This window comes from Lathyrus oleraceus, chromosome 1 (genome assembly GCF_024323335.1).
Source record: "Lathyrus oleraceus cultivar Zhongwan6 chromosome 1, CAAS_Psat_ZW6_1.0, whole genome shotgun sequence".
NCBI lineage: Eukaryota > Viridiplantae > Streptophyta > Magnoliopsida > Fabales > Fabaceae > Lathyrus > Lathyrus oleraceus.
Genome location: NC_066579.1, coordinates 21413699 through 21435268, shown reverse-complemented (window position 1 = coordinate 21435268; position 21570 = coordinate 21413699). Strand labels below are relative to the sequence as shown.

General features: G+C 35.3%; 2 protein-coding genes across 4 annotated transcripts in view; both read left to right on the top strand.

The window, feature by feature from the left end:
- Positions 1-744: 744 nt before the first annotated feature.
- LOC127136395 (terpene synthase 10) overlaps positions 745-21570 on the top strand; it is a 60971-nt gene continuing 40145 nt past the window's right edge. The window contains exons 1-6 of one of the 3 annotated variants that reach the window (XM_051062976.1): positions 748-1043; positions 1125-1383; positions 1657-2035; positions 9453-9671; positions 9791-9929; positions 10010-10258. In XM_051062976.1, the coding sequence (XP_050918933.1) occupies positions 807-1043; positions 1125-1383; positions 1657-2035; positions 9453-9671; positions 9791-9929; positions 10010-10258 (1482 nt within the window). In that variant the 5' untranslated portion in view covers positions 748-806. Of the gene's footprint in view, positions 1044-1124; positions 1384-1656; positions 2036-9452; positions 9672-9790; positions 9930-10009; positions 10259-21570 lie in introns of all 3 variants that reach the window. The other 2 variants (XM_051063015.1, XM_051063061.1) reach the window with 2 other exon arrangements.
- Positions 14570-20145, top strand: LOC127136639 (cold shock domain-containing protein 3-like). Its single transcript, XM_051063199.1, has 2 exons — positions 14570-15181; positions 20044-20145. The coding sequence occupies exons 1-2, from the start codon at positions 14584-14586 to the stop codon at positions 20055-20057; spliced, it is 612 nt and encodes a 203-aa protein (XP_050919156.1). The 5' UTR covers positions 14570-14583; the 3' UTR covers positions 20058-20145.

The following is a 21570-nucleotide window of genomic DNA, read 5'->3' as shown; positions in this document are numbered from 1 at the left end:
ATTAATTGATTATTTGATTTGAAATAATTAAATATTTTAATAATTAATTAAATTATAATTAAATTAACTGATTATTATTTAATTTGAATTAATTTTAAATAATTAAATATTTCAAATATGATTTACATTTTATCAAGTAAGACACAAATAAATATTTACATATTTTCAAAAAAATTATTTTAAATTCAGAATTTTTTAATATTACATTGGTAACAAAGACGTTGGACGCGACTTAAAGGTTCTTAGGATCAATTTCTTCTAGAAACATTTTTAAATTTGTATTGTTTAAAAATAAAAACCAATTTAATATTTAAGAAATAAATAATAAATAATAAAATTTAACATAGTTGTTCACGTAATTATTAAAAACTATATGTGGTATAAATAATACATATAGCGGTCGTAAAAAAAAACTGATTTTACGAAAATATTAATAGAAAGATTAACATGATCTAAAGAGATTAAATAAGATCTTTTATATTCTTGAGGATTAATTTAGATTATATAGTTTTTGTGAGGAACAATGTGACTAAAGTGAATACAAATATCTTCATTGTCATGTTGATCGTAATTAAATTTAAAATTTAACAAATTATAGAACCAACTTGCTACTTCAAACATTTCCTTGTTTTTATGAGCAAACAAAGACGTGCGAATTTTGTCTAAAGATAATTCAAGAACATGGTTGTGCTTCATGAGGCATCACATCAAGCTTGTTTTATATATATTTGCACAACAAGAAAACCCAACTGTGAACCAACCAAAATTTTCAAATAGTAATTAATATCCTTTTTCTTTTGTAGCCAATGGATTTCTCTATACTTGCACCATATCCATTTAGGTTTACTAAAATATTTCTTCCTCAAGAAAAAAGGCCTTCTTCTCTAGCAATATACAACTCTAATTTCTATCATACAACTCGATGCAAGGCATCCAATGAAGTTACCAAAGATTCTAGTCAGGCAGTTACTCGTCGATCGGCTAAGTTCCAAGCATCAATTTGGACCTATGATTATATTCAGTCATTAAGTAGTGAATATAAGGTATGGTTTAATACTTTATGTTCCTCATTTGTACATTAATTTTATTAATAAAATGAAACTAACACCTTCTAGTTAATGCAGGAAGTAATGTACAAAGAACAAAGGTTAATGCTAAGAGAAAAAGTAAAGATGATGTTTAAGAAAATGGAAAGTGAGATTGATCAACTTGAATTTATTGATGTATTGCAAAGGCTTGGAGTGGCATATCAATTTACTAATGAAATAAGGAATATACTTGACAACATTTACAATACACAAACATCCAAGTTGAAAAATAATTTATATGCCACATCACTCAAGTTCAGACTCCTAAGGCAACATGGTTATAATATTTCCACAGGTCATTTAATATATTTACTCTGGTCCTATTTATAATAAAAAAAAATATTTTTTCAATTTATTGAATATAATATATATATTATATATATATATATATATATAGATAAGATATATATATATATATATATTATATATATATATATTATATATATATATATATATATATATATATATTATATATATATATTTGAACAAAATATAGAACAAATACATTACTTAGTAATTCTGCTCATTCTTCCTCAGTTAATTTTGTATATGATTGTTGTTTTTGCAGATGTTTTTGCTTGTTTTCAGGATAAAAGGGGAAATTTTGAGAAATGTCATTCTTTAGATGTTGAGGGAATGTTAGAACTATATGAATCATCGTTTCATTCATTTGAAGAAGAAATTATATTGGATGAAGCAATAAATTTCACCACAAAATATCTCAAAGAATATGATTTGAATGATAATAGAGATACTTATATATCACATCTAATAAATCATGCTTTGGAGCTTCCTTTACATTGGAGAGTTCCTCGATGGGAATCTCAGTGGTTCATTAATGTATATGAAAGAAAGCAAAATATGAATCAAGTTTTACTTCAATTTGCTAAAATGGATTTCAACATTGTTCAAAGCATTTATCAAGAAGAACTAAAGCAAGCATCAAGGTAATATACATATCCATAATTTTGAGTGATTTCTAGATACTATCATATCACTAATATTGCTTTGAGAAAACAGTTTCTCATATTTTTTATTATTGAAGTTTATTGATAATTCAAGTGCAAATATGCAATTCAGTAGTAAAGATGTCTGTTTTTTAAAGGCATAATTGATTATCAAGATTTACATAACCGATTACCACTATGACTGAGTTAATTTTTGAAATAATTAGCTTCAGGTATAACCGGTTACCCACTTTGGTGTAATTGATTACGAACCCGAGTTATTTGTTTTTATCCTATTGTACTTGGTCAAAATCAATTCTAATCATTGTGTAATCTTTATATAAGCATGTAGGATGCAGTCTCACCCTAGCTAATAAAATTACTCATTTCGCTCTCTCTCTCTCTCTCACTCTCCACATCCAAATTTACTTATTCCAAATTTCATCAACCTTGTGTTTTATTTGTTCTAACATTTGGCATCAAAAGCCTGATTCAGATCCACAAACACCTTGTGTGCAACTTGAATTCAGTTTAGAAATAAAAGAATCCCTACAAATTTACCGATTTTTGATGCAAAAAAATATGACAAGTGGTGCAAGCAAATGAAAGTGTTCTCTGGCTACCAAGATGTTTTTGAGGTGATGAAGAATGGTGTTACTCCTCTTGTTCGGAATGTTACTGAAGCGCAACAAGCAACACATAAATAAGAGAAGAAGAAGGATTGTAAAGCGTTATTCTTGATTCATCAATGTGTTAATGGTGACAATTTTGAAAAAGTTGGTGATTGTTATTCGTCGAAGCAAGCTTGAGAGATATTAGAGAAGGCTTATGCAGGGGCTGACAAAGCAAAGGTGGTGAGGTTACAAACTCACAAACGACAACTCGAATTGATTCAAATGGAGGAAAAAGAGACAATCAACGATTTTGCGATGAGAATCACTCGCTTGATGAACCAATTGAAGGAATGTGAAGAAACCATTACGAAACTATATATTTTTTGCTAAGATCTTGTGTTCTTTAACACAAAGATTCAATAACATAGTTGTGGCAATTGAGGAGTCGAAGGATCTTGCGACGATGAGAAAAGAGGAGCTGCAAAATTCTCTTGAGGCTCATGAGTAAAGGATGGAAGAGAGGAACAATGATAAGGAAAATGAGATGATATCTTTGCAAGCTCGTTTAAATGAGACGGACAAGAGATCGCAAGGAAAATGGCCCTTGAAGAACAAAGGGAATTTTCAGAATTTTGGTGGAAAGGAGTCTCAAACTTCAAAAGACTCGATGAGTCTAAGGGGTGAGAGCAGCTACAACAAACAAGAAGGTCATGATAACTTTAGAGGCGAAAGAAAGAGTTTTGACAAGAGAAAGGAGAAATGCTACAAGTGTCAACGGTTCAGTCATTTTGCAAAATATTGCAATGCGAACAAGGAGTCTCAAAGGGATTAAGCCAAGGTTGTAAGGCAGAAGTTTGATGAATATAATACACTCTTGGTTATGATCACGGAAGAAAATTATAGCAATTTACAGATGCGGGACAGTAGCTGCAGTAACTCAAAGAATGCATAAAAATTGGGCTACAACCAGTTGAATGATACGGTTGACCGGTTGTGTGAAGAAGAAGACACCATGATGAGTATGAAGGGAGTTCAATGTAGTGAGGAGTGGTATTTGGACTTGGGTTGTTCAACTCATATAACGGAAAGAAAGGATTGGTTTGTAAAAATCAATTGTGTCGTGAAGAACAAAGTCAAGTTTGCGGATGGCACCACTCTAATGGTCGACGGTATCGGTGATGTTTTGATCATGAGAAGGGATGGTGGACATTCCTTGATCGAAGATGTCTTGTTTATCCCGAGAATTAAATGTAACCTTTTAAGCATTGACCAATTGCTTGAGAAGGGGTACAAAATTCATATGGAAAATAAAGGGCTGCGTGTTTTGGATACAAATGGAATTTTGTTCCTTAAACCACCTATGGCTGCCAATAGAACCTTCAAGATTAAGTTGAAGGTTATGAAGCATAGATGTCTTGTTACTGCGGAAAGTAGAAAATAATGGATGTGGAACTATCGTCTTGGGCATCTCAAGTTTAGAGATCTCAAGAATTCACAAAAGAACAACACGGTAATGAGGCTGCCATCTATCAACATACCATCTGACATGTGTGAAGAATATGTGAAAACTAAGAAACATAAAGGAATATCTAGCAATGACGCAGATCGGAGAACCAAGAATCACCTTGTGGTGGTGCATTCGGATGTTTGTGGACCTATGCAAGTAGATTCCATTGGTGGCAATAAATACTTTGTCACTTTTATCGACAATTATAATAGGAAGCTATGGACATACCTAATCAAGAGAAAGGATGAGGTATTCGAAGTGTTCAAGAAGTTCAAGTCCATGGTGGAGAGGCAAAGTGGTCACAAGCTCAAAGTGCTCAAAACGGACAGTGGAGACGAATATGTCTCGAATGATTTTAGGAAGTTTTGTGATTAAGAAGAAATTATACGTGAGGTAGTACCACCCTATACACCATAACAAAATGGTGTAACCGAAAGGAAGAATCATTTGATTATGAAGATGGTGATAAGCATTTTGAATGGGAATAACTTTCCAAAGGAGATATGGGGAGAAGCGGTATCTACAGCTGCCTATTTGTTGAATAGGTGCCCTGCTAAGAAGCTGGAAAATATAATCCTGGAGGAAGCAAGGTCGGGGTTAAAGCCAAATCTGAACCTTTTGAAAGTTTTTGGTTCCATTACATACCGACATGTTCCGGGTCAACTTAGAAAGAAGTTGGATGACAAGAGGGAGGTGATGATTCTTGTTGGATATCACTCTACCAGTGGTTACAAACTTTTTATGTTGTTAACAGGAGGGTCGTAATTAGTCGGTATGCGGTGATTGATGAAATGAACCAGCTGAAACTTAATGTAACTGGTTACTAGCAGGTTGTAACCGGTTACCAAAATCATGTAATCGGTTATAGGTTCGAAATTTTGGATTTTGAGGTTGCAAGAAGTACAGAACAACATGCTATCGAAGCTCATGATGAAGGACATATTAGAAGGTCAACAAGGAAAAGGGGTTTGCTTGAGAAACCCCAAGATTTTAAGCTATTTCATGACAATGAGGTCAATGATGATGGTGATTTTGTCCACTTTGCACTAATGACTGAATCCAAACCCGTTAATGCGGAGGAGGCTTTAAGTGATTCAAATTGAATTTGTGCTATGAAAGAGGAGCTGGAATACATTGAAAATAATAGTACTTGGGATCTAGTTGATCTACCAAAAGGTAAGAAAGTAAGTGGTGTGAAATGGATGTTCAAAGTGAAGGCAAATTCTAAGGGTAAGATAATCAAGCATAAGGCTAGATTAGTGGCTAAGAGAATTTTGCAAAGAGAAGGTATAGACTTTGAGGAGGTATTTGCACCGGTTGCTAGGATTGAAACCATTAGGTTTGTTGTTGGTATTTCTCATAACCACAATTGGCCTATTTACCAAATGGATGTCAAATCCACGTTTTTGAATGGACCACTTGAGAAGGAGGTATATGTAGGACATCCCCTGGTTTTGTTGTGAAAGACCAAGAGCTGAAATTCTACAAGTTGAAGAAAGCGCTATATGGTTTGAAGAAAGCTCGAAGAGCTTGGAATATAAGAATTGATGGTTTCCTAAAGAATATTGGCTTCAAGAAATGTGTATCGAAGCATGAAGTATATGTGAATATGGATGCTAATGAATGAGTAATCATTCTTTGTTTATATATGGATAATTTATTGATCACATGAATCAATGGTGAGTTCATTTCAAAGTTCAAGAGTGAACTTATGCATGAATTTGAGATGATGGACCTTGGTCTCATGACTTATTTTCTTGGCATTGAGTTCCATAAGTCAAAATTGGGGTTGCTCATGAATCAAAGAATATATGCTCTTGAGATATTGAAAAAGTGTGAAATGGAACATTGCAATGCTTCCATTTCTCAAGCTGAACCAAGGTTAAAAATGTCTAAAAATAAGGATGAGGAAGATGTTGATCCAACTCAATATAGGAGGTTGTTTGGATCTTTGCAATACTTGTGCAATACGTGATCGGACTTAGCGTTTAGTGTCGGTATTGTGAGTAGATTCATGGAGAGACCAAAGGTGCTTCATATGGCAGCAGGCAAGAGGATCATGTGTTATGTCAAAGGTTCTTTTGGTTGCAGAATACTCTTTCCCGCAGCTGATACGGAAAGAAAATGCAATTTTCTCGGTTTTACAGATTCTATCTGGTGCGGAGATAAAGATGATTGAAAGTCTACAACTGGATACATCTTTATTTTTGGTGCAACATCAATCTCTTGGTGTTCAAAAAAGGAACCAGTAGTTGCACTCTCATCTTGTGAGGCCAAGTACACTGCTGCTTCGTTATGCGCGTGCCAAGCAGTATGACTTATGAATCTATTGGAGGAGTTGGGCAGCAGTGAGGGTGATGTTGTCACACTCTTAGTTGACAATGTTTCCGTGATTAATCTTTCTAAAAATCCAATTGCATATGGGAGAAGCAAGCACATAGAGATGAGGTTCCACTATTTGAGGGAACTAGTTGGTGAAGGGAGGTTACAATTGAGATACTGCAAAAGTGAGGACCAAGTTGTTGATTTGTTAACAAAGGGAGTCACAAATGATATTTTTAAAAGGTTGAAGATGAGCATGGAGATCGTAGACTTGCAAAACTTGAATTAAGGTGGTGTATTGAAGTTTGATTGGTAATTCAAGTGGAAGTATACAATTTAGTAACAAAGAAGTAGGTTTTTTTGAATGTATAGCCGGTTATCAAGATTGGCTTAACTGGTTACCACTAAGACTGAATTAATTCTTGAATTAATTAGCTTCAGGTGTAGCCGGTTATCCACTTTGGTGTGACCGGTTACGAATCTGAGTTATTTTTTTTTCTTCTATTGTACTTGGTCAAAGTCAATTCCAATCATTGTGTAATCTCTATATAAGTGTGTATGGTGCACTCTCACCCTAGCTAATGAAATTACTCATTCTTAGCCTTAACTCTCTCTCTCTCTCTCGCTCTGCTCTTCTCTCTCTCTTCTCTGCTCTCTCTCTCTCTCTCTCTCTCTCTCTCTCTCTCTCTCTCTCCTCTCTCTCTCTCTCTCTCTCTCTCTCTCTCTCTCTCTTCTCTCGCTCTCTCTCTCGCTCTCTCGCTCTCTCTCTCTCGCTCTCTCTCTCTCTCTCTCTCTCTCTCTCTCTCTTCTCTCTCATATATATATAGATATATATATATATATATATATATATATATATATATATATATATATATAGATATATATATATATATATATATATATATTATATATATATATATATATATCCAAATTTACTCATTTCAAATTTCACCAACCTTGTGTTTTGTTTGTTCTAACACTTATTGTCCCCTATGAATATTTAATAATATGCACTCGAGGGATTGTTTAAAACTTCTAAAAAATAATTGTGAGAATGCAAAGCATTTGAGAAACACAACACATTTAAGAAGAAACTCACTGCCCTCATGCACTTTTCAAAATTTCAATGTGTTTTGTCTAAAATATTTAAAAGACGTTATTCAACATTTTTTTATACTAGAGAAACACAAGAGAAAAATAATAATTTTTTTTAAAAAGAACAAAAAACTTAGAGATACAAAGGTATGGATTATTAAAATTCATTGTTCGGAGAATATGAAGACCGGGGTATCTAAGGAGGTAAGGACAAACTTAGAGAAACCGAAGAAAAAATTCTTACAATTCATTGTTATCAGAGATATTTAGAATAGTAGAGAACAAATTCATTGTGAAAACCTTCTAAAATTCATTGTGAAAAAATTGGCAGAATTTAGCAATAGCAAAGATGCTCACATTAAAGTGCTCTAAAACAACCTCCGAGCATCCACCACACATTGACCTCAAATCCTATAACTTGTTCTACTCATGATAGTCTTCATTAATTGATGATGAATGAACAAGAACATTGACAAAACCTTCTAAAATATATAACCTACATATTTTAGATCCTTTAGCCACGACCACTTCACCATGTGAAATCTTTAACATCACATGTTCAACTTTAGTACAATAGCCTAGAGCATCTAATATCTTATGGGTAACAAATTTCTTCTGAGTTATGAAACACACCTCATGTTGTGAAAAAGAAATTCACACTAATCGAACATTTTAAGTGTGTCATACCAATAACATGATCCTTGCAAGACTTAATGTCTTTAAATATTCTTTTCTTGAACACATATGATAAGAGTAGTCTGAGTCCATGTTCCAACTCTTTTCATTCTCCAAAATAGACAACAATAATGCACCAACACTATTCTCATATGAACCAACTAAAATATGAACGAAATCATTATTATCCATTCTTTTGTAATAAAAATTGTCTAGATATGAATATAATCATCATTGTCCATATATATATAGATATATATATATATAATATATATATATATATATAATATATATATATATAATATATATATATATATATATATATATATATATATATATATCTATATATTATATATATATATATCTATATATATATATATATATATATATAATTCACTCTTGTGATAGAAATTGTGTCTATATTTATGGAGTTAATTTTTAATATTTCAAAATTTAATAAGTAAATACCATATACTGAAAATAGTATTAAATTTAATTAAGTAAATTTAGATAATTTAATAAAAAATACTTTGAAAATATTTAATAAATAATTTGAAAGTTTTTATAGAAATCATAGTAAATAAATAATTTTACTATATATGTTTGATAACCTAAATAAAGGTATGATATATATATTATATGTAAATGATAAAATTGCTATTATCATAAAATCTTTTATTTAAAAAATATTTATATTCATTTTTTTTTTGAAAATTTTAATATAATTTTATTTTTGCATATCCTAATTTCAATAAATTAATTTTTAATTTTTAATTTACTGTCAATTTCCATATTTTTGTTGCTTTTTATTTTTAGAATATTAAATCTCTATTTACTATTCTTGAGTTATATTTTTTTAGAGACAATTACTACTTTACTTTTTTATTATATCCAGTTTATTTTAACTCAGCTTATATTGATGATAAAAAGTTTAATTAGAGAGACAGGATATGATGAATTTCCTGATTAATTTATTATACTCCAAATACTAAATTAAAATAAATATGATACAATTATCATTCCATACTTAATACTTCATATCTTGTTCTTATTTCCCAACCAGTTTTTTAATTTACTAAATGAATAAATGGACAACAATTAAATGAATAAATTTAATATTTATATATACATATTTTGAATGCCACGAGAGAGAGAACATTTTCGTTCTAATGCTTAATTTTTTTTTGTCCTTTCTAATTATAAGATGGTGGAAAAGAACAGGCCTTGGAGAAAAGTTGAGCTTTGCTAGAGATAGGTTGGTTGAGAACTTTCTTTGGACTGTCGGAACAAACTTCAACCCAAATTTGGAATACTCTAGAAAAGTTATTACAAAGGTGAATTCCTTAATTACCATAATTGATGATGTCTATGATGTTTATGGTACTTTGGAAGAATTAGAGCTCTTCACAGAAGCAATTGACAGGTTTTTATTAATTTGTACTAAGTTTTGTTAATTTATTAATTTTATTTAAAATACTCTTTATTAGTGAATATTTCACAAAATTTTGCTTGTTTTTTCCTATAAAAAACTTATGATTTTAGATGGGATCTAAATGGCATGGATAGTCTTCCAGACTATATGAAAATATGCTTTGGGGCACTCTATAACTTTGTGAATGAAATTGCTTTTGAAATCCAAAATAAAAGTGGATATCATATCACTCCACAATTAAAGAAAGTGGTAAGAAATATGCATGATTTTATTCTTGTGCTGGACTATTCAAGAGTTGTGTCATTGATTTTAATTTTAATTCAATGTAGTGGACAAGTCTATGTAAAGCATATTTGATTGAAGCAAAGTGGTACCATGGTGGATATACACCAAGCTTTGAAGAATACTTAGAGAATGCATGGATTTCTATAAGTTCACATGTTATACTTAACCATGGTTACTTTTTTATTCCACATTCATTCAAAATGGAGGACTTGGTTTGTTTAGAAGAAAATTCCAACATAATTCGGTTTTCGGCAATGATTTCACGCCTTGCTAATGATCTTGGAACATATAAAGTAAGTTGTCAACTTTTTATTATTATTTGTTTTGACGGTTAGACTATTCACTTTTTAAGTTAGATATATCTTTATTCAAATCAGTTAATATATTTTAGAAGTTGACACTTAAGTTAAATTTTATTAAGTTAAAAGAGCTAGGTGAGATGTGTTAATGGATAATTTTGGGCTTTGGTTGGATATCCAGTCATATATGGTCACCTCCCTGCGTGGGGCAGATCCTTGACATCTTGCTATGTCTCTTCTTAGTGGAAAGTAGTGTTGCTTCTTGATGACATAAATGATGATCCCCTAAATTGATTTGAGGTAGGTTTTGTTAAGAAGGTTGAGTTAGGTTTTCCGACTTCTTTTTAGAGAAACCTGTGGATTGGGATTACTCCTCTTAGTACTAGGTTTAATAGACTTTTCACCATCTCCCAAAAGCACGAAGGCATTGTGGCCGAGATTTGAAAATAGAAAGATGGGTGGATTTCTTGGGATCTAAGTTGGATGAAAGCTTTCTTTGTCTATGAAGAAGATTGTGTCTTAGATTTCTTCTCCGTCCTACAAGAGTTTCAATTTAGTGAAGAGAGTAATAAATGGGTTCGGAGATACTCTAGAGATGGAGTCTTCTCTATTCATTCTACCTATCAAACCCTTGTTGAACTTCGTGTGTTTTTTCAGATAACCATTTATTTAGGGAAAATCAAACTCTCCCCTTGATCTAGGAAAGTTGGACTGCCTCTAAGAAAGTGGTTTTCTCTTGGCAGTTTCTGCAGGATAGATTTTCATATGAATTTTTTTTAAGAGAAAGGTTATTATTTACTCGGGGGTATCTCTTATACTCTTGGTGATCATTGACTCAAGTCAGTTTCTCATTTATTTATTACTTGTAGTTTTGCATCTAGTCCGTGGTATATCTGATTAAGACGGAATGATAAACTTTTTTCTGGAACATCTTCTAACGTGAAAGAGGTGGTAAATAAGATCATTTTATTTGGCTTGAACCCAACTGCTTAACAGGTCATCTTTGAGCTCTCCCTCATTCTCCATCTGACTTCAGAAACCCATCTTGTGACTTAGCCAATAAAAGTTCAAATGATATCTCCAAATCCAGAGGTGATAGTGATTTTTTGGTGTTATCCTGACTTATGCAGTTGTCTTTGCTAGAATCACATTGTGCCCCTTCTTTCGGATGATCAATGCAAGTCTCGTCCCTTGTTTGGAAGAGTTGGGATCCACCTAAAGTTATTGATTTTTCCTAACAGTGTCTTCTTAACATAATCGACTCGTGCTAACTTGTTTAAATTCATGGTTAATTAGGATTCTCAAGATTCGAATTGTGGGGTTTGTGGTAGGAATCAAAACACTTTCCATCACTTGTTTTTAACGGGCAACTTCATATCACAAGATTGGTATTGGGTGGTCATTAAATTGGCTTGATCGAAAGTTTGTTTTGCCACTTAACTTATTTCACATATTCTTAGTTTTTTTCCTTATTATGTGATTATAACGTTAAGCAACACTTAGTTTTAGTATGCCATTAATGATTAGTGAATTTGGAAGTTGAAAAATGATATTATTTCTCTAATAAACAAGTTAATTTGGATCAATCGGTGAATCACATGAAGGCATCTTCTTGGGAGAGACATTTAGGGTAAGTCTCAAGAGTTTGCTTATACTTTGCTTGAGTGGGTAGGAAAACACATCATTTTCGTATTGGACTTTGTTCCTTAGACTATTTTCAACTGTGGAGCATCTAATTGACTTGTTTTGATTGTTACTTTAGTTTTTGTCTGCCCCTACTATTTCATTGTTGTATTTCTATACATTGGTTGAGGGCAAATATTATTAGATTTAATTATTAGATTTAAATTCATATTTAAGTTTGTTAGATATTAGATATAAATATTAGATTTGATTCATATTTAAGTTTGTTAGATATTAGATTTAAATATTAGATTTGATTCATATTTAAGTTTGTTAGAGGCTTATAAATAGGGTGTCAATTGTAACACCCCGATTAAAATAAGAGAATTATTTAATTGAGTTAATATTATTTTATTAATTTAATTAAATAAAGTTGAATTATTGGATTATTATTATTATTATTTGGAGTAATAATTATTTGGAAAATATATAAGTTGGAAATAAGAGAAAGAGCCTCATTTTTGGAACAGAAGGGTTTTACGTGAAAAAGCAGAGAAGCATCGTGAAAGAGGAAAAGGGCAAGAGAAGGAGCTGTAGAGCAAAGGTGGGAGAACGGAAAAGCTTGAAGCTCGAAGAGTTGCCGGATTGTTAAGGTAAGGGGGGTTTATCGTCGTTTAATGGGTATTATCGATTAACATGTAATGGGTAGTGATAAGCCGTCGATTGACCCTAATTGGGATTTAGAATGCTGAGAAATTATGTTGAATAAGTTGTATTAAAGCTGAAATTGAATTTGTGTTTGAGTGTATTGTGAATTTCTGAGCGTATAGCTTTTTACGGAAGTTGAATCGGAGGTCCGGAAGTCCTCCAACGGCGGAAAATGCGGAAACTCTGCATTCTGCCTTGTGTTAGCGCAGGAACTGTTGTTTCGCCTGCGTTAACCGGTTAACCCAGGGTGTTAACGGTTAACACTGTTATAAATTGTGAAAAATGTTGAGTTTTGCCTGCGTTAACCGGTAACCTATAGCGTTAACCGGTTAACACTGTTGCGTTTTGCCTGGAAGTGTAATTTTCCTGCGTTAACGGTTAACCTATCGCGTTAACCGGTTTAACACTGTTGCAGTATGTAAAAATGGTTGATTTTTATGATGTAAGTGTAATTGGTGATTGGCCTATTGTATCCAATTGTGATAAATAAATTCGTGGAGTCTATGTTGCGAAATGTTGATGCAAATATGTTGATAAGTTGTTTTGTGGAAAATATTAAGTTGTAGGCTGATGAGCCAAAGTTGATTTTAAGTTGCTTTGTTGAAAATTACTGAGTTGTAGGCTGATGAGCCAAAGTTGATTATAAGTTGTTTTGTTGAAAGAAAAGTTGTTATGTTGCTGTTATTCTTATGTTGTTGAGTTCAAGTCGTACATGCCATAGACATTCATATGCATTAAGTCGGGGCTTTTGCTCACACCACGTTGGCCTGGATTGGCAAAAATTATGGGGCTTTTGCTCACACCACGTTGGCCTGGATTGGCAAAATTTTAAGTTGAAAGTTGAAGGCTTATGCCTTGATGCCCACTAAACTGGCAATGATTTTAAGTTGGGAGTTTTACTCCAAATGGTACCACATGCATAAAGAGTCGAGTCTCATTGAGTTGCATTTTATGTTGTTATTGAGTTGTATTTACGTTGTATTTGCGTATGATAATTGAGTTGAATGTGCCGTTACCGCATGCATGATATGATTTGGGTGATTAACGTGTAGAATTACTTAACATAACATGATGATTTATAATATTTGTTATATCGATTGAGAGAAACTCACCCTTACAATATTTTTCAGGTAACGAGCAGTGAGTTGAGTAGGAGCTAGTGCTTGAAGTCTAGTGTGGTTAGAGGGTCATGCTCTGATAGATGTAACATCGGGACGGGATGTTTGAATTGTCGAATAAATGTTAATTTTGATGAATTACAGATGTTGAAATATTTTATCCGCTGCGTATTGTTAAAGAGTTTTTATGTCGAATAAAAATGAGTATGACTGCTTTTATGTTGAATTATGTGAAGAAGTTGTTATGTGACACCCTTGAGTGACAATATTTACTCTGATATGTATGATTTAATTGTTGTTGTTTTAATTAAATATTGGGGTATTTAGAAGGGTGTTACATTAGTGGTATCAGAGCAGGTCGGTCTGTCCGGCCAGTTGTCGTGTCGTTACTGTCTAACAATTGTGTAATTGTTATTAATCTAACGTTAAGTTGTGTTGTATTGATAAGTTGAAATGGCTGGAAGGAATGACGCTGCAATGGCTGCCGCAATGCAAGCAATGGCACAAGCAGTGCAGAACTTGCCAAATGCTGGTGGGGATGCTGGATCACGTAGCTTGGCGACTTTTCAGAGAGAGAATCCGCCGGTGTTTAAGGGAAAGCATGATCCAGATGCAGCCTTGGGATGGTTGAAAGAGATTGAGAGAATCTTCCGTGTTATGGATTGCACTCCAGTTCAGAAGGTTCGGTATGGTACTCACATGCTAGCAGTCGAAGCTGATGACTGGTGGCTAGAGACTCACGAGAGGTTGACCGTGGGAGGTGAAGACATTACTTGGGATGTATTCCGTAGGGAATTTCTGAGAAAGTATTACCCGGAAGATGTCCGTGGTAAGAAGGAAATTGAATTCCTTGAGCTGAAGCAAGGAAACATGTCTGTCACCGATTATGCTGCGAAATTTGTGGAGCTGTCCAAATTTTATCCTCATTACACTGGTGCGGGTGCTGAATTTTCAAAGTGCATCAAGTTTGAAAACGGATTGCGCTCTGAAATTAAGAAAGCTGTTGGGTATCAGAAGATACGCATTTTTACTGAATTGGTTGATAGCTGCAGGATATTTGAAGAGGACAATAATGCTCATTACAAGATTGTCAGTGATCGCAGAGGCAAACAACATCAAAACCGTGGCAAGCCGTATGATGTTCCAGCTGGGAAAGGGAAACAAAGAGCTGCTCCGACTCAGAGAGCTAGTGGGGGAGGTGCTCCTACTGGTATAGTTTGCTTCAGATGTGGTCAGGCTGGTCATAAGAGTAATGTATGCACTGCTGAAGTAAAGAGGTGTTTTCGCTGTGGTAAGACTGGGCATGCAATAGCTGATTGCAAGCACAAGGAAGTGATTTGTTTTAATTGTGGTGAAGAAGGGCATATTGGAAGTCAGTGTCAGAAGCCGAAGAAAGGGAATCAGTCTGGAGGCAAGGTCTTTGCTTTATCGGGTTCTGAGACTTCTGCTGATGATCGTTTGATCCGAGGTACGTGTTATATTAATGGCTTTCCTCTTGTAGCTATTATTGACACAGGTGCGACTCATTCCTTTATATCTTTGGATTGTGCTGTGAAACTTAAGTTAGAGATATCTGAGCTGTTTGGTGGTATGGTAATTGATACTCCTGCGAAGGGTTCAGTGACTACTACTTCGGTTTGTTTAAATTGTCCTTTGAGTATTTTTGGTAGAGACTTTGGGATGGACCTAGTGTGTCTTCCACTAGTGCAGATTGATGTTATTCTGGGTATGAACTGGTTGGTGTTCAACCGAGTTTCTATCAATTGTTTTGATAAGACGGTGATCTTTCCTGAGATAGAGGAAGGAAAGAGTTTGTTCCTATCAGCAAGGCAAGTGGATGAGGCAGTAGCTGAGGGAGCAGAGTTGTTCATGCTGTTAGCAACTTTGGAGGCCAAGGATAAGATGGTGATTTGTGATCTAGCCGTGGTGTGTGATTTTCCTGATGTGTTTCCTGAAGAGGTGAACGAATTACCACCAGAACGCGAAGTGGAGTTCTCGATTGATTTGGTACCTGGCACTAGACCGATATCGATGGCTCCGTACCGTATGTCTGCTGTTGAGTTAACTGAATTGAAGAGTCAGTTGGAAGATCTGTTGGATAAGAAATTTATTCGTCCGAGTGTGTCACCGTGGGGTGCGCCAGTGCTGTTGGTTAAGAAGAAAGAAGGTACTATGAGGTTGTGTGTGGATTACAGACAACTGAATAAAGTGACGATCAAGAATCGGTATCCTTTGCCGAGGATTGATGATTTGATGGATCAATTGGTTGGTGCGAGTGTGTTCAGCAAGATAGATTTGAGATCTGGGTATCATCAGATACGTGTGAAGACTGAGGATATTCAGAAGACTGCTTTCAGGACAAGGTATGGACATTATGAGTATTCTGTAATGCCTTTTGGTGTGACTAATGCACCTGGAGTATTTATGGAGTATATGAATAGGATTTTCCATCCGTACCTAGACAAGTTTGTTGTGGTGTTTATTGATGATATTTTGGTGTATTCGAAATCTGAAGAAGAGCATGCTGAGCATTTGGGAGTGGTTTTGGGAGTTCTACGAGAAAAGAAGTTATTTGCTAAACTGTCTAAGTGTGAATTTGGTTAGAAGAGGTAAGTTTCTTGGTCATGTGATTTCAAGAAGTGGTGTTGCTGTGGATCCTTCTAAGATAGAAGCGGTATCTAAGTGGGAAGCTCCGAAGTCTGTTGCTGAGATTCGAAGTTTCCTTGGTTTGGCTGGTTATTATAGGAAGTTCATTGAAGGCTTTTCTAAGTTGGCGTTACCGTTGACGATGTTGACTAGAAAGGGGCAAGCATTTGTTTGGGACTCAAAATGTGAAGAAGGGTTCCAAGAGTTAAAGAGAAGGTTAACTAGTGCTCCTATTCTGATATTACCGAGTTCATCGGAACCATTTGAAGTTTACTGTGATGCTTCATTGTTGGGTTTGGGTGGCGTGTTGATGCAGAATAAGCAGGTTATAGCTTATGCTTCAAGACAGCTGAGGGTTCATGAGAGGAACTATCCGACGCACGATTTAGAGTTGGCGGCTGTAGTGTTTGTTCTGAAGTTGTGGAGGCATTATTTGTACGGGTCAAGATTTGAGGTTTTCAGTGACCATAAAAGTTTAAAGTATTTATTTGATCAGAAAGAGCTGAATATGAGACAGAGGAGATGGTTGGAGTTTCTGAAGGATTATGACTTTGGTTTGAATTACCATCCGGGTAAAGCAAACGTAGTGGCTGATGCATTGAGTCGGAAATCATTACATATGTCTATGCTAATGGTTAAGGAATTGGATTTAATTGAGCAGTTTAGAGACTTGAGCTTGGTGTGTGAGAGTACTCACAACAGTGTTAAATTGGGAATGTTGAAGTTAACAAGTGGTATTCTGGAGGAGATCAGAGAGGGTCAGAAATCTGATATGCTTTTGGTTGATAAGTTGACGCTAGTGAATCAAGGTCAAGGTGGCGAATTCAGAATTGATGAGAATGGTATTTTGAAATTTGGTAGTCGGGTGTGTGTTCCGGATGTTACTGAACTTAAGAAGAGTATTCTTGAAGAAGGACATCGTAGTGGGTTGAGTATTCATCCTGGAGCTACGAAGATGTATCATGATTTAAAGAAGTTATTTTGGGGGCCGGGAATGAAAAGAGATATCGCGAGTTTCGTTTATTCTTGTTTGACTTGTCAGAAGTCAAAGATTGAGCACAGAAGCCGTCTGGGCTAATGCAACCGTTGGCGATTCCAGAGTGGAAATGGGATAGTATCAGTATGGATTTTGTTTCTGGGTTACCGAGGACAAGTAAGAATTTTGAAGCCATTTGGGTGATTGTTGATAGATTGACGAAATCGGCTCATTTTATTCCGATCAGAATGGATTATCCGTTAGAGAATTGGCTGAGTTGTATATTGAGAAGATTGTAAGTCTGCATGGTATTCCGTCGAGTATTGTTTCGGACAGAGATCCTAGATTTACATCGAAGTTCTGGGAAGGTTTGCAGAAGGCTTTGGGAACTAAGCTGAGATTGAGCTCTGCATATCATCCGCAGACTGATGGTCAGACTGAGAGGACGATTCAGTCATTGGAGGATCTTTTGAGAGCTTGTGTTTTGGAGAAGGGAGGTACTTGGGATTGTTATTTACCTTTGATTGAGTTTACCTACAACAATAGTTTTCATTCGAGCATTGGTATGGCGCCGTTTGAAGCTTTGTATGGTAGGAGATGTCGGACACCGTTATGTTGGTATGAGTCCGGTGAGAGTGCTGTGGTTGGACCGGAGATTGTTCAACAAACTACAGAAAGGATTAAGATGATTCAGGAGAAGATGAGAATTGCTCAGAGTCGTCAGAAGAGTTATCATGATAAGAGGAGGAAATCACTTGAGTTTCAAGAGGGAGATCACGTGTTTCTTCGTGTTACTCCGATAACTGGTGTGTGTTGGTCGAGCCTTGAAGTCGAAGAAGTTGACACCGCGATTTATTGGTCCTTATCAGATTTTGGAGAGGATAGGAGAAGTAGCCTATCGTATCGCTTTACCGCCGTCACTTGCGAATTTGCATGAAGTTTTTCATGTGTCTCAGTTGAGGAGGTACGTTCATGATCCGTCGCATGTTGTCCAAGTAGATGATGTACAGGTGAGAGATAACCTGACTGTTGAAACATCACCTATGAGGATTGAGGATCGAGAGTTGAAGCAGTTGCGGGGTAAAGAGATTGCCCTGGTGAAGGTAGCTTGGGGAGGACCAGCAGGTGGCAATGTGACTTGGGAACTGGAGAGTCAGATGAAGGAGTCTTATCCAGAGTTATTTGTTTGAGGTATGTTTTCGAGGACGAAAACTCTTTTAGTGGGGGAGAGTTGTAACACCCCGATTAAAATAAGAGAATTATTTAATTGAGTTAATATTATTTTATTAATTTAATTAAATAAAGTTGAATTATTGGATTATTATTATTATATTTTGGAGTAATAATTATTTGGAAAATATATAAGTTGGAAATAAGAGAAAGAGCCTCATTTTGGAACAGAAGGGTTTTACGTGAAAAAGCAGAGAAGCATCGTGAAAGAGGAAAAGGGCAAGAGAAGGAGCTGTAGAGCAAAGGTGGGAGAACGGAAAAGCTTGAAGCTCGAAGAGTTGCCGGATTGTTAAGGTAAGGGGGGTTTATCGTCGTTTAATGGGTATTATCGATTAACATGTAATGGGTAGTGATAAGCCGTCGATTGACCCTAATTGGGATTTAGAATGCTGAGAAATTATGTTGAATAAGTTGTATTAAAGCTGAAATTGAATTTGTGTTTGAGTGTATTGTGAATTTCTGAGCGTATAGCTTTTTACGGAAGTTGAATCGGAGGTCCGGAAGTCCTCCAACGGCGGAAAATGCGGAAACTCTGCATTCTGCCTTGTGTTAGCGCAGGAACTGTTGTTTCGCCTGCGTTAACCGGTTAACCCAGGGTGTTAACCGGTTAACACTGTTTAAATTGTGAAAAATGTTGAGTTTTGCCTGCGTTAACCGGTTAACCTATAGCGTTAACCGGTTAACACTGTTGCGTTTTGCCTGGAAGTGTAATTTTCCTGCGTTAACCGGTTAACCTATCGCGTTAACCGGTTAACACTGTTGCAGTATGTAAAAATGGTTGATTTTTATGATGTAAGTGTAATTGGTGATTGGCCTATTGTATCCAATTGTGATAAATAAATTCGTGGAGTCTATGTTGCGAAATGTTGATGCAAATATGTTGATAAGTTGTTTTGTGGAAAATATTAAGTTGTAGGCTGATGAGCCAAAGTTGATTTTAAGTTGCTTTGTTGAAAATTACTGAGTTGTAGGCTGATGAGCCAAAGTTGATTATAAGTTGTTTTGTTGAAAGAAAAGTTGTTATGTTGCTGTTATTCTTATGTTGTTGAGTTCAAGTCGTACATGCCATAGACATTCATATGCATTAAGTCGGGGCTTTTGCTCACACCACGTTGGCCTGGATTGGCAAAAATTATGGGGCTTTTGCTCACACCACGTTGGCCTGGATTGGCAAAATTTTAAGTTGAAAGTTGAAGGCTTATGCCTTGATGCCCACTAAACTGGCAATGATTTTAAGTTGGGAGTTTTACTCCAAATGGTACCACATGCATAAAGAGTCGAGTCTCATTGAGTTGCATTTTATGTTGTTATTGAGTTGTATTTACGTTGTATTTGCGTATGATAATTGAGTTGAATGTGCCGTTACCGCATGCATGATATGATTTGGGTGATTAACGTGTAGAATTACTTAACATAACATGATGATTTATAATATTTGTTATATCGATTGAGAAACTCACCCTTACAATATTTTTCAGGTAACGAGCAGTGAGTTGAGTAGGAGCTAGTGCTTGAAGTCTAGTGTGGTTAGAGGGTCATGCTCTGATAGATGTAACATCGGGACGGGATGTTTGAATTGTCGAATAAATGTTAATTTTGATGAATTACAGATGTTGAAATATTTTATCCGCTGCGTATTGTTAAAGAGTTTTTATGTCGAATAAAATTGAGTATGACTGCTTTTATGTTGAATTATGTGAAGAAGTTGTTATGTGACACCCTTGAGTGACAATATTTACTCTGATATGTATGATTTAATTGTTGTTGTTTTAATTAAATATTTGGGGTATTTAGAAGGGTGTTACATCAATCATTGTAACTTTTAATCCTTTTTGTAGCCATCATTCTCTGAATAAGAATATTTCCATTCATCATATATTCTACCTTTGCACCAACAATTGGTATCTAGAGCTCCGGTTCAGATTCATTGGGAAACACGGGAAACACGAGTGAACGTGAGGTCTTGTGTGTTTGATTTTGATTCTTAGATTCGTGTTGAATCTTGAACAAAATCTGATCAGAATTTTAATTCTGTGGGTTGGGAAACACTGTGTGAGAAATCTGAGTGTACTGTGCAAGGTAGAAAGATGAACGGAAACGGCAACATGAACACCAAACTTCCAGTATTTGACGGTAAAAACTGGAATCGTTGGATGATCCAAATGCGTGTACTATTCGGTGCTCAAGATGTTCTAGATCTTGTCACTGATGGTTATGTTCCGGTAGCAGCAGATGCGACAGATGAACAGAAAAACACGCAGAAGGAAGTAAGGAAGAAGGATCAGAAAGCATTGTTCTTCATTCATCAATGTGTTGATGTAAATGTGTTTGAGAAGATTGCAGATTCAACGACAGCAAAGGCTGCGTGGGACACACTGGTTAGATGTTATGGTGGTGACGCATCAGTGAAGAAGGTGAAGCTTCAGTCCTTGAGAAAGCAATATGAGAATCTCAACATGAAGAATAATGAGAAAGTTTCTGAATACATCTCCAGAGTGATTCTGATCACTAATGAGATGAAAGCGTGTGGAGAAACTCTTTCTGAAGAAACAATCATGGAGAAGGTATTGAGATCCCTTACCTCTCAATTTGATTACATTGTGGTAGCAATAGAACATTCCAAAGATCTGAGCACCATGAGAATTGAAGAGCTGCAGAGCAGTCTAGAAGCGCAAGAGTTGCGTTTGACTGAGAGAACTTCTGAAAGGGAAGTAGAGCAGCAGGCTCTGAAAGCAACTTCTGATAGGAGGTATCAGAAGCAGTCAGAAGCCAGGAGAAGATCTGATGGTGGTCAGAAGTCAGAAAGCTCAACCTCTGATAGACAAAAGAATGTTCAGAAGGGAAAAGAGAAGTATGACAAGAAGAAAATCCAATGTTACTGCTGTAAGAAGTTTGGTCACTTTGCTAGAGACTGTTGGTCAAACAAGGAGAGAAAATCAGAAGAAGCAAATATAGCCAGAAGCTCTGATGACGAATCTGTGCTATTGATGGCCTCTGAATCTGGT